Source organism: Ambystoma mexicanum, chromosome 9, assembly GCF_040938575.1.
Source record: "Ambystoma mexicanum isolate Mex_15411 chromosome 9, UKY_AmexF1_1, whole genome shotgun sequence".
Taxonomy (NCBI): Eukaryota; Metazoa; Chordata; class Amphibia; order Caudata; family Ambystomatidae; genus Ambystoma; species Ambystoma mexicanum.
The window spans coordinates 1,063,514,109-1,063,527,926 of NC_090931.1; the positions used below are offsets into that span (position 1 = coordinate 1,063,514,109).

The window sequence follows — 13,818 nt, forward strand, 5'->3', positions numbered from 1 at the left end:
GATTTGTTATTTTTTCCTGACGTTGATTTGTACCAAAGAACACCAGTTATTTTTTGGGAATCCCTCTCTTCAGGTCTGTTTGGTTATTCTTCAATAAGGGAGTTCAATTTAGTGGTCATCACACTTATAGTATTGGGTCTGTTTCTTTGTAGGTTCTTCACCACCAAAGGGCACTCCGTCCCAAACCTCCTCTAGGTATTCCTGTTACTTTATTATTCCTGATATTGATTGCATATCACCACTAATTATATTGTGGTTCCTTTGCAGCATTGGTTTGGCAGTGCATGTTTTCCCCGCTCTTTTATGCGATTGACACCTCTGCCTATTTCTGAACTGAACAGCAGAGAGGTACATCGTGGAGAAGAGCCCCTCTTTCAGAGGAAGCCTGAATCTAGAATTCAGGGGAGTTGGAAACTCAGAGGCTAAGCTTTGACTCTCTGTGCAGACTTCTGTCTTCGAGGTCTTCTCACACCACGTTCTGACCTGTACACCGAGCGGTGAGTAACACCTGGTTCACTTTGTTCCTGACCGATAGAACCCAAACTCTCACTCCCTCCTTTTCTTTTGGGCTCTTTAGTTCTCTGCTGCGGTGTTTGGCAGGGCTCGCCATGTCTCCCATTCTCTTCAATATTTACATGTGGCCTTGTGTGTCTCATCCACTCCTTCAGCACCAGTGCTACTCCTAAGTGCTACTCCTATGCTGACGACACTCGGATCCTGATTCGGTTACATCACTATCAGGCTGAGTTGTTGTGCCTGCATTGGTGCCTGACTGCCGTGGGGGCATGGATGAACCACAATTGGCTGAAGTTGAATGGAGACAAGACTAAGGTGCTGGTAGGGCCCCCCCCCCCATCCTTCACTATGGGTGTTAGGTACGATGTTCACAGAACTGGTAAATCTTCCTGACCTCGGTCAACCCCAGAACTTTTTGCTTTACTATCGGGATATTTTTCTTTAATACCTCTGTGAGTGGGAACCTTTTTCCACACTCACATAATCTTTAACTCTTTATGGGTGTCATTTTATTGACTCTCCTTAGTGTCTTTTTACAGTTATCATGTCTAACAACTTATTGGCAATAAGTGCCTGTTGCTGCTGGGTTGCCCTAGGAGCTACCCTTTTAACTTTCTTTTGTTAACCTTGAGAGAACTACAGTTCCCAAAGGTAGAAAGGATCTTTGGATCCCTTTTACATTTTGTTAAGTAAAACCAGCACACCCCACCTTATGTGGAGTGCTTGGGAGATACAATGTATCCCCCTTTCACATTAAAACTAACAATTCTGTTACAGGCACAAGCTTACCTTCAATGGATGGTGGCAGTGATACCTTGCATTAATTTGGTGCACCTTTACCGCGGGCTGCGTGCACAGCTGCAGTAAAAGAACCCAAGGATGCTCATTTTACCAAAATGTCCCGTCTTCTTTTTTCGCTATTTTAGTGTTGCTGTTTCTTGTTCCTTCCCCCGACATCCAGGGTGGGAAATTCATTTGTGTTATTTTTTTTATATTCAGCGGGAGTCTCCTGGACTCCCCGCCCAGGCTCCAGTTTGTCTGTGAGGGAGGAGTCCAAAACTTCACAGCCCTTTGTTTTATGCCTTGCTTGAATGGGGACAAATCCCAGTGGGGGGCTGGCTGTCCTGATTGGACAACAAGACCGCCCCTTCTTGTAAAATGTGGGGAGAGAATGCAGAGGTTGTGCTTTAGTTCCTGATAAATACTGCGACCCTGGAAACAGAAGAAAAGTCGACCACTGGAACCGAAGAGGAAGATGAAGGAAGCGCGGCTGAAACGATTTCCAGCTACCGGAGAGCCTGCTGTGTAACCAGAGCCTGCTAAAGCCCTTCCTTCCAATCGACCTGGGGACTCCGAAAACGACGACCCCGACCCATAGCCTGGCGAGACCCACTATACTCAAGAAGACCTGCGTTTTGAGCCATCCCACGCGTTGCTGCGACCTTGTGTTGTTGCAATACTCTGGGACCTCAAGCCATCGTGTGGCGCACGGTCTTCCGAATCTCGATGAAACTTCGTGGGCATCCTAGTGGATCTCCAGAGACAAGAGTCGAGTCCCCTCAGCAGAGTGCTGAACCTTTGTAATGACGAGAATTCAACTGCGATTTTCTGTCTTCTTCTGTGCTCCTTGAAAAGGCGCCAAATCCGCAATATCGCATTTAGCTGCGAGGGAAACCTTGCTTAGAGCCTTCTTCATCGATCCCTGCTGCAAATTTCCTTCTGAGGTCTTGTTTTCAGTCACCACTACAAGGGATCCACTGAACGGGTATTTGGCTGCAGACCCTGAAGTCCTCCTGCAGCAAAATCTTCTTCAATGCTGAGGTACTGTGTTGGCTTCGGCATTTACTTACCTTAAGCCTATTAGGATTGCTGTGTAGCTGTGGGTTGTTTTCTGTGATGGGGAGGCCTCTCATCCAGTGCACCCAGTCCCACTGCTAGAATCCTGCAAGGGTGTCTTCTGCAAAGCCCATGGACCCTCCTTCTAACTCTAAAGTAAAGTACTCACCTGTTTGCCCAGTTTTCCTAAGGAAATCTGACTTTTGCTACTAAATAACCTATTGTGACACTGCCTGTTGGTCACTAGTCCTAGTGAACCCCCCTTCTGCCACTGAGAACACTCATGCTCCAAGAACAAGCGAAATACTTTGAAGGGATTGGGACCTTTACCTAGAAAAGAAAATAAGTGTTTAAAAGTTGCTTGGTAACTGTAATTCTAAGAGTGAACAGTTACAAAAGTTCTTACTTATCTTGAATGTATGATATACTATTCTTAAAAGTATGGTTAACATATTTTCTTCCTTAGCAACTGTTTTTCCAGTCTAATAGAAAGTAGATGTGATTAGGTTGTGCCTCTTCCCAAAAGTAAAGTGTTGGTTTCACCAGATTATTCCTGCAGGGTAATTGTACGAGTGTCCTCCAACTGTTGTTATCACCAGATTAGCCCTTTGAGGATAAGTGTACGAGTGTCCCCCAACTGGGTCTTGCTTCCCCTGACTTGCTCTTATAGCCTCTCCTGAGTAAGTCTGTATTAGCTTGTTGCCTACCTAGAATAACTGAGTCATTGAGTAAAGTGAGACATTGGGTTTGACTTTCCCCTTCATTGTGATGTTCAAAAAAAAGTATGTGGGTTATTTACCTTGTTGTTAGCTGTGTGCCTTCCCAAAGATAAGCTACAAGAGTTACTGCTTATCTCTATCTGTGGTTCACTGATCTCAAAAGCACCTGTAACTGTACCTTACATCCTTAGGTTTTACTCAACTAGTATAACTGTGTGTTATCACAAAAGTAGTTCTAGGTTTTTACTGCACCTAGAATAAGTGTTCTACTATTCACCAAAAGTATATTCACCAGTTTACTGATTAAGTGATTTGTACCAAGAGTCACTGTTTAATTGGAAGGGTCTACTGCTCTTGCATTAATGAATGTAATTGTGAAAGTAACTATTGGTTTTTACTCCCCAAGAATAGGTGTTTCCTATACTGAATGTGTATGAAAAGGTTTTGACTTCCCTAGAACTACTGTTAGGTACTTCAAATAAGGTCTACACTTGGGTCTGTGTAAGTTCAAGTATAGTGTTGTGTTTCTATATTGTGATTGTATATAATGTGTTAGTACTTAGCCCTAGATTTATCTGGGCATACCTGTATTTAAATAAATAATTTATTTGTACATACATAGTGTTTCTTTGGACCACGTGTATTACAATTTCATGTGTACTGATTCTACAGCCCTCTCTCCGTCCTAAGATAAGCCTGGCTGCTTTATCTGCGCTACCATGTACTCAGGCGGTACAGCCTTATACTAAGAGTGGAGTCTTGTACTGCCTCAGTTGAATGATTTTACTAAGCCCTTGGGCTTCAGAAAAACTGTCCTAACACATGTCCTCTTTTTGGCCCGCCTCTCTTGGCCCTTTTCCAGTTCCGGTGTTTAAGGTGAAAAATGTGGGTGTGGTCGTCTCTGCTTCATTTTCTATAGAGGCACACGTTGCTGCAGTCTGCCAGGCAGGCAATTTCCACCTTAAAATACTAAAGAAAGCGCTTCTGCCAATTCCTCTACACTCCCCCCCCCTGTTGGATGCCGGATGCGAGATGCAAGATAAACGCAGGAGTGCAAAGAAAAAGTAAGTAGCATTTAAATAAACAGTTCTTTCAAACTCTGTTCGGCATTTGTGACAGCAGTCTAGCACTAGGATGTCAGTCACCTCGTAGTGACTGAGTGCGTTCGTACAATCGGAAGAACTCTTGAGAGAGAAAGAAGGCCTCACGCTCCGTCAAGACTAAGTGTAGATGTATGCCTTTAAGTGTTGAGTAACAAAGGCAATACAAGATTAGACGCGGCATCACGAGCTGGCTTAAGAGTGAACCATGGGACATTGGCTAACCAAAATGTGAATGACCAATTGCTGGATACGCTAAATAAAATATTAAGACAAAGTTCAAAGTGCAGATTCTTCCACACTTGAACAGTGAAGGAAACACGAAAATAGGGGCGGCAATGCAAACTAGTGAATGAAAATAGTGCCTAAACAACATATAAAAATGCGCACTATGCCTTATCATATACGCTGAAGTACATATTCAGACTCTCCGCATATGATGCGACTAGATTAAAAAGGGAAAAGAAAAAGACAATTCGAAACTGCTTACCATGGAAGCATACACCATGGAGCCTGTTGAACAAATGCTAAGCAACTGATAAGTTAGAAATTGGGCTAAAAGTTCACAAATACTGAAGACGATGTTAACATACACCTGGATGAAACTGGCTAGATGTTGCTAAATCGAAACTATTAAACAATGGATGTCCTATGTAAAGTGAATGTTGAAGATTTAGGACACCTATAGTTAATGTTTTTTTGTGTGGACTAACAGCAAGAGTGGTTAGACCAGTCTTAGTAAGAAAATTGGAAACTTTGAGGCTGGAATACAAGCCTCTAAATGGTTCTTAATGATGAATTGATGTAACATTGTGATTTTTTTAATTTGGTTACATATGAATGAATGTAACTGATGTTTTAGTCAATATTATTGTAATGATTTTTTCATGAAACAATAATAAAATTGAATAATGATCGATTAGGATTGCCGTTCAATCTCTTCTCCTAAATCCTCTTTTGACCCATAGGGCACCACATTTGTATGATATATAATAGCTGTATCCCTAGGTGCCTGTGAAGTAGGGGTCTCCCACCATTTGTTTTTGGTTAGCACTAGCATGGGTCAGTGGGTAGGACACCGCCTCTGATATAAACAATAAGAGATCTCCATTGATATGAAAACACAAACATTTATGCCTGTATATTGATGCATAAACACGCCTAATATCGTCACGTGTTAGACGTTAACAAAAATGATGATAAAATACTGTTAATATAGAAAGTTAATTAATAGATAACCAGGAGAAAAGATTTTACTCATATTTACCCTTGGCTTTCTCTCTTTGTTGCTTTAGTTTTGCAACTAGCTAATACCTCTACAGAAAATTGACAAGAGGAATAAGAGAAAACAGATTTATACAAAAACCGATATGGAATAAAGAAACACACAATCTTGAAGAAAGCAGGTTACTAAAAACATCTAATATGGCTATCATATGATAAATGTCAGTTTACTAGGTGTAACAAGATAAGTAAGATATCTTTTCCCATTGTGCTTAATTATAGGGCCCTGTGGCACAAAAAACCTTGTAAACAAATAGAAAGAGATTTAAAAACGGGAGAAATTAAAGGGTCCCAGTCTCTCCTTGTGAATAATGAAGTTCCAATCAGACTACAGGTTGGTTCACGCAACACTGGTTCTGAATGAATCAGGCATGGTTTCACCACTTACAAGTATTTTTACTTTTCTGTTTTTAGTATACACGAGATGACAACCAACTAGGCTGGCGGAAAAAAAAAATCTGAGGGACCTCGACGGGTGATGGATTTTGGGTACACAACACGTCACGTTAGAGATAGTTTTACAGTCACACCCATGTCAACGTCCCCTTTCGATCTTCGAAAGAAAGATGCAATACTCTGCAATTTACACTACATGTCAGACTATATCCACAGCATGTGATTCTAAGCAGATTCACAAGCATCCAAAGTTATAAAACTTACCCCAGATTGATCTTGGCCTACTTGTATTTAAATAAGCCATTTATTGTTACAATACGTAATATTTATTTGGACCATATGTATATTACAATTTCTTTGTACTAAGCTACAGCCCTCTTCCCCTCCCAAAATAAGCCTGGCTTCCCTGTCTACGCTACCAAATGTTCTCAGGTGGTACAGCCTTATACTTAGAGTGGAGTGTTGTACTGCTTCAGGTATGGTTTTATGAAGCACTTAGTTTGACTTTAGAAAAACGGTCCTAACAGTGGGTAAAATCACTAAAAAGTAATTCCGGTGTAACCACTGCCACCAGCCATTCAAGTTAACTTGCAATTGTAATAAATCTGTTACCAGGTAAGTGAGAGAGGGGATACCGTGCACCTCTGTAGCACTCAACATAAGGTGGGGCATGCTGGCTCACTATATAAAATGTAAAGGGGACGGGAGTCCCGTTTTACTTCTTGGGAACAGTAGTTCACCCAAGAGAAGAAAAATTACAAAGGGAAGCCCAAAGGGGCAACTGAGCCTAAGCCCAAAAGTTATAGGAAACTACAAATCCATACACTATGGGAGAGACATAAAAAGGTCACCCATTAAGAGAATAAAAGACTAGGTGAGAGGGTAAAAAGATTCCCACTCAACAAGGGACAAGGAAAAATAAGCACAAAGTCCAAGCAACAAGTTCTGTTCTGGGGTTGACACAGGTCAGGAACATTTTAAAAGGTATTTATATCACTCACCATCACCAATGGAATTGGTACCCAGGTGCTCAGGCAGATGGTGACTCCCAAGTACTTATGTTAGGGAGAATTTTCATTTTGGTATTTAATTCCTCCCTCCTTAGAGACCCCCAGCTCTTTTGCTGGGCTTTGGGTCTTTTCAATTTTAACCTTGGAGTGAGTAAGCCCTTTTTCTCTCTCACCCAGGTGTTTTGGTTTGAACACGGTTTCTTTAAGTTATGGAGTCTGACAAACTCCATAGGCATCATCTTTTTTACATTGTTTCACACCTCACCTTCAGTGCAGTGGCACAGGGAAGCATTCCAGATTTCCCCAAGGTTTAAATACCTTCTGTCGGGCAAACTACTGTTTCCAAGAGCAGTGAAGTGAAATGGACTTTACTTACATTTGTACATTTCTAGACCCAGCAAACACTACAATAGGGAGCGGTTACTTAGTATCCCTTTTGTCTAGTTTCTCAAGTAACATTTTTATGTTACTCTTTCTACAATTAATGGCTGGTGGCAGTGGTTTACGTTTTCCTACTATTGTCTGTTTCTACTGTGTGCTGCAATTGCAGCTGCCGTAAAGCACCCACTGGTGCCCAGTTTGTCAAAATGGCCCTGGTCGTCTTTTTTCGCCATTTCTTGTTGGAAAGGTCCTTCTTGAGAATTACTCTGCGCGCCAAACCAGGTTTGGTCCCTTTGTTCATTTGGTCTTTGGCAGAGTTCACTGCTGAAGCACACCTCTGGCTCCAGCATGTCTGGCAGTGCAGGAAGTGAGGGAGGTGCCCAAAACTACCTGTGCTTAATCCCCTTGGTTACAGGCATGCACCCATTCGGTTTTGTTTTGTTTGTTTTATTCGTATTTATATAGCGCGCAACAGCTCGAGGACATCGTGGCATTTGTTACAGTACAAAGCTTAGTTACATGGTCATTAGCAATATATATACAGGTTGCAATACAGTTAAAGGTGATTGGATCATAGCCACCCTGTTGTGCGAGTGACAGCTAGGCTGCAAATGAATGGGAGAAACCTGCATAAAAGGTGAGGTCTTTTGCTCGGAAGGCAGAGTCAGCCACTGGACAAAGGAATCCGAAAAAGAACTTGGAAGAGACGCCTGCTGCAACTCCTGGACCGTTGGTTTGCCCGGTGAAGCCCTGCTGCAGTGCCGAAGCTCCGAATTTGCTTCGACTAGGGAAGCCCTGCAAAGGACGACTCCTCCCCCCTCTGGTTGTGGGACCATCGACCCCAAAATTAAATCATCTGGAAATCCTATCTGAGCTGGCTGTATATCCATTGCTGCAGCAGGAACCGATTGCCAGGGAGATGAACACCAGTATCGAGTGTCATATCTTTAAGTCAGACCCGAGCTCCAGAAAGATCCTCCGGACTCCCATGAAGCAGGACTGACTGAGCCTGAGCCACCGCAGAGTGCTGGAACCCAGATGCGAGGAAAGCCCCTAAAGTATCAGAGAACCGCGGTGGTGCTATTCGTGAGAAGTTGAAACCGCAAAGTACTGCTCATCTGAAGTTTGCCCATTGCTGCCACCGACCTTCAATTCGTAGTGCAGGTGTCCCCAGACGTCCTGCCTCTTGTCCCCACGACTGAGGACCAGGAACAACAGGATCTGCCATACTACAACTGGAACAGAAGCCAGCTGAAAACAATTTCTTCAGACCGAAGGTACTGTAAAACGAAGGGGTACTTTCCTCTCGTTGTGTAGCCTTGCTAGCTCTCAGTTGAGACTTGTCTTGGTTGCCATTGCAGAGATGCTTGCAGCGTTGCCCCTCACAAGCCTCCCAGCTTGTGGCCCAACAGTGGTTTCATTTTCTACAAAGATTTCTAAAACATTGTGCAAGACTTTTTACTTACCTTACTTCAAGAAGTGCTTCAGCTCACCTAGACTTTTGCTCAATTGACACTGGCTGTCCTGGCTCCTTGAAAGACTCTTCTAACCTCCGACTTTGTGGTTTAACTATCCCTCCAAAAAGTCACACATTCTATAACTTGTGTAGCTGGGAAAGGGTTAATTTACTTTGCATTGGGGGGGTTCAAAAAGTACTTACCTGCTTAAGAATATTTGTTAACCATTGTTTTATTCCCTAGACCTTTTCCTTTTGACACCAAACTCAGTATAGATCTAAATGTACCAGTGATATATTAATGTCCAGTGTCCTAGTTATTGAAGTTGCCTCAGGGTGTAGCAAGTGTCCATCCCAAATGGGTATCTACTAATTTATTGAAACACGTGTGTACTTCTGAAGTATATTTTGAAGTGTTACATATTTGCTGCCTCATAAAGAAGGCTTATTCAACTGTTAAATTAATAAATGCTTAATCAAGAAACCCTGAGTAAGTGTTTATTTGAATACCGGTCACTGTGAAACTCTGTTACAACCCTACAGTTCACATTGACCCATCTTGAGTTAAGCCTAGCTGCTCAGTCACTCTACCAACTTGTGTAGTACATGCTTATACCAAAGGTTGGGTTAACTACTGCCAAGAGGACAAGGCTGGTGCAGTCTCCCACAGGGTCCGGCGTACAATCTTGCCCAACAACTTTGTTTAATTAAAAAACTTGTAATACCCCAGACCAACCACCAGATGGAAAACTATTGATAGCACGTGAATTTAAAAGATTTCCACGCCCCATGTAGATTTGTCCAAAAAGAAAAGACGGACACTTCTGCAGGCTACTTATTTTAGAAAACATATGCAATGCAATTAATTTTAAAATTTATGGTCAAAATCTGATATTCAAAGAAATATTTAATGATCTACAGCAGATTAAATTGTTTCCAAGCTAGGTGGAAAGGTGAATATGTAGTATGCATAGTGTTTACAATGAAAGTGTGCAGTTATGACCTTTACATTAAAAAGAAATGACTGTTAGTAATGGTTGCTCAAACATTTCTTAAATTAACATAAGAACTTACTCTGTCTCGTGTGCTTGTCTCATTTGAAGCCCCCAACAGGTTAGTGAAACGTTGCTCGCACAAATGTAGTAAGACAACAAGGTAGAGACCAGAGCTGAGAAATTCATAGTCCGCCTAAGAAAAATAAGTCATAATTAGGATCTAGTTCAAGATTAGTCTGCACAGGTAGATACGCAGTAACTGTATTTTCTGACAGGCCATACTTTAAGTGCTGCTTCCTACTTGCTCAACTACAGCATTTACAACCTGCTGCTCCAGGTTGGATCACCATTAAAGTCTGACTCCTGCAATATCAAAACCTGAAGAACTTACAAAGGTTGATCTTTTTATTGTGGGTGTGTTTCAAGCAGTGATGTGAACAAGAAAGCCTCTAGTACATAACATGGTTCAATGGCACTGTAATTAATGCGCAATCCCAAGGACAAATTGTAAGGCTTACCTTAAGCAATAAGCCCCGAGCAGGGGGGCTTTACCATTTCAGGTAATGCCCCGGGGCCGATAGTTTCAGGTCAGAGCGAGGTGAGGTCCTTCATGAAGGCTCTGGGGCATTACCTGAAGTGGTAATACCCCCCGTTCGGGGCTTATTGCTATTAGTACCCCGGCCTGTAAGACCGGGGTTCTAAAAGCAGTTCTGTTTTTGTTCCCAAAAGCTCTGGCCTTTCTGAAAAGAAAAAAAAATGTTTAAAAAATGACTGTTGGGAAGGGAAAACTAAGTCCCTTCTCTCTTTCCATGGCGCCCATTCACAAAGTAAAGAAATAAAATGGCCACCATGGAAGGGAGAGAAGTAGTCCCTTCTTCCGTTCCATGACGGCCTGTCACAAATCAGGCGCAGACGCGCTGGGGACATCCGCTCCCAAAATGGACTGAAAAGAATTGGGGGTGAAGGGCGGAGAGGCAATTCTGTGGATGAGGGAGTAGAGAGGGGGAGAGAGCGAGGGTGGAGGATGCAGGGGAGGGAGATGGAGGGAGGGGAAGAGATGGAGGGGAGAGGGACCATACTTTCATCACTCGCCAGCGGGGGAAGATGGCAGCTTTCAGTCATGGAGCAGCTCGGAGCGGTGGGATTACCACTGGGAATGCCCCCATTCCGAGCCTCCTCACAGGCTGAGAGGCTGCCCACCCCCGCCGGGTACTTATTGTTAGGGAGAATTCTAAAAATCTGCTAATTCCTCTCTACCTTAGAGACCCCTAGCTCTTTTGCTGGACTTTGAACTTTTTAATTCTGTTTGTTTTCTGTGTTTATTTGTTTTGGTTATGGAGTTTTAGACCACTCCATAGGCATCTTTTCATTTGTGTCAAACAGCACCCTCAGTGAAGTGACACACGGAAGGCTTTCAGGCTGTCCCAAGGTTTAAATACCTTCTCTGGGATAAACTACTGTTTCCCAGAGAATGTAAAGTTAAATTGACTTCACTAGTCTTTTTAAATTCCTAGACCCAGCACACACTATCTTCAAATAGAGTAATCAAGGGGTTACCTAGTATGCCCCATGTCTAGAAACTCATGTAGCAGTCAAATGCTACCCTTTCCTATCAAAATAGCTCGTGGCAGTGGTTTTACAACGCACTACCATGACTTTTCCCAACAACGAACACCGGTAGCTGAAAATCGCAGGAGCCATGTTTTTCAAGATGGCTTCTGAGCCCCTTTTGTTTAAACAGGTCCCGGTCTGTTTTCGCCATTTCTTTTTGGAAAGGTCCTTCTAGAGTTTGTCTCTGCGCGCCAAACCAGGTTTGGTCCCTTTGTACCTACACCTTTGGCGGGCTTCAGGACTGAAGACAGCCTCTGGCGTCTGAGTATCTGGGGTGGACAGGAAGTGAGGGAGGTGCCTGAAACTCCCTATGCTTAGTCTCCTAGGAGACCCAAATGCACTCTGGCATGATTGGCTGGCTGGCTGTCCAGCAAGGACAGCCACCATGCTGGTTGAGTGGCAGCTAGGCTAGAATGAATGGGAGAAAACTGTTTAAAAGGCAAGTCTCTTGGCTTGGAAGGCAGAGTCGACCACTGGAACGAAAGAAACGAAGATGAGCTGGAAGAGGACGGCTGCTGAACTCCTGGACCTTTGGTTTGCCTGGTGAAGCCCTGCTGCAGGTCCGAATCGCCAAGTTCATCTCGACAGAGAAGTCCTTCAAGGACGACTTCTCCTTTTGAGTTGGTGGGACCAATCAACTCATAAGCCACCTGGACACCATTCTCGGAGCTGGTTGTATTTTCCTCAGCGTGCTGCAGGAAACCGAATAGCCAGGGAGAAGGACACCAGTTTGTGTGCTTGACGACAGCTACCGGAATCAAAGATTTGCCAGCTTTGTGACCAGTGCCCGTGCAGGAGTCCCCCGACATCCTCCCTCTTGTCCCCACGACGTAGGCTGAGGAACAGCAAGATCTGCAGGAACTGCCAAGAACACAAGTCTTTAGCTGCATCTTTTTCTTCAATATAAGGTACTGTGAAAACCTGACCGAGAGAACTTACCTCTCACTGCGAAAGTGCGTGAAACTTTGGCAACTTGCAGGCCTAGCCAGCTTGTGACCCGACATAGGAATCTTTCTTCTACAAACTACTTCTGAGAACCGTGGCAAAGACTTTTCCGTTTAACTACCAGAACCGTTTTTACCTATACAAGACACTAGCCCATTGCATTGAATCAACTCCTCTGGTGAACTCAAACTATTTGCACTGTTTAAGAGTAACTGTAATATTCGTTTTATTATCTTATGCCTTTGTGCTCCTACTTCAAAGTAGTTTAAATGTCACAGAACCGAATAGTGTAAAGTAATGTAGTATATTTTTGTGATATTGATTGCCTCCTTCTAGTGAATGTTTTCTAACTGACTGTGTAATAAATTAAGAAGTGTTTTAACAAGAAACCTTGAGTATAAGTGTATCTGAGTACTTGTGATTGTAGACCTCTGTGTAACACCCTTACAAGCTCACATTCCTCTTGGGATAAGCCTGGCTGCTCAGCTCACTACCAAAACCTGTGTGGTACAGACTTATATCAAAGGTTGGTTTTGCTTACACCTGTAGTCATAGTTGTGTGTAGTGGTCCCAGAGCGCACTGCATGCAAACTTTGCCAACACTTATAATCAAAGATAAGTTCAGTGACATTCTATGTGCCGAACCAAAGCTCAATATGTAGAAGTGAACAATCAGCTAGTTGGGTACTCATAATTCACAGTCCATTTTGCTCCAAACTAGCATGTTGTCCCAGAGAAGAGGACAGGACTACAGCACACGCGGCCAAGGTGGTTTATAACATTTCTAGGGCACATTTGGGCAAAATCTGTCCCTCAGGAATTGAGTCATTTTTACACAGTTTATTTAATAGATCAGGACTTAAAATAAGTGATGGAGGAAAGGCCACATGGCATTTAGGAGTCTAATAAGCGTAGAGTAATCCCTATGGTGAGTAGTTGGTACTCACTCTGGGCCATCCGTTTTACTAGAGGACAACTATTAGACTTCACAGAGAAGGGCTGCAATGGCAACAATGTTGGCTTTCCTACAAATTACATGTTCCCTCTATTCAGCAATTTTTAACATTACAACATTTAAATGACCTTTTTCTATAAATGATTCCAATAAATCCCAACATTATTTTTTTGCAAAGAAACCGTAATGTGTTGCTGCTAGTGTTTGCAATTTATATTCAAAATAAAAAGATAAGCTGGATATTTCTTCATGGACAGCACCTTATTCGCATTTGCACAATGGGCCGGAAAATAAAGCAGGCCTCAAGGGCAGTTTTAAAATTAGGTTAGATTAGTCAGAAGGATGGCAGACCTATAGGATGATATTCCAGAAGAACCATAGCCCACCCCCACTGATGCTGGCATTCCTATCAATTGCGGAAGGTAAAAGAACATCATAGATTTGCTGGGGGAGAAACAGTCTCAAAGAAAGAGGGAAATGGGACAGATCTGGGATATACATTATCAGACCGAGAATGGTTCAAGAGTTGAGAATACACGGTGAAGATGTTCAGAAATGCTAGATTCAAGCTGATCCAATTTAACTTCCTCAATAGGGTTTACATGACACCGGCA

General features: G+C 42.9%; 1 protein-coding gene across 2 annotated transcripts in view; it reads right to left on the reverse strand.

Moving 5' to 3' along the window:
- MARCHF7 (membrane associated ring-CH-type finger 7) overlaps positions 1-13,818 on the reverse strand; it is a 966,353-nt gene that overhangs the window by 169,331 nt on the left and 783,204 nt on the right. For both annotated transcript variants that reach the window (XM_069616354.1, XM_069616355.1), the window contains exon 9: positions 9,773-9,886. In XM_069616354.1, coding sequence (XP_069472455.1) covers positions 9,773-9,886 — 114 coding nt within the window. The remainder of the gene's footprint in view (positions 1-9,772; positions 9,887-13,818) is intronic.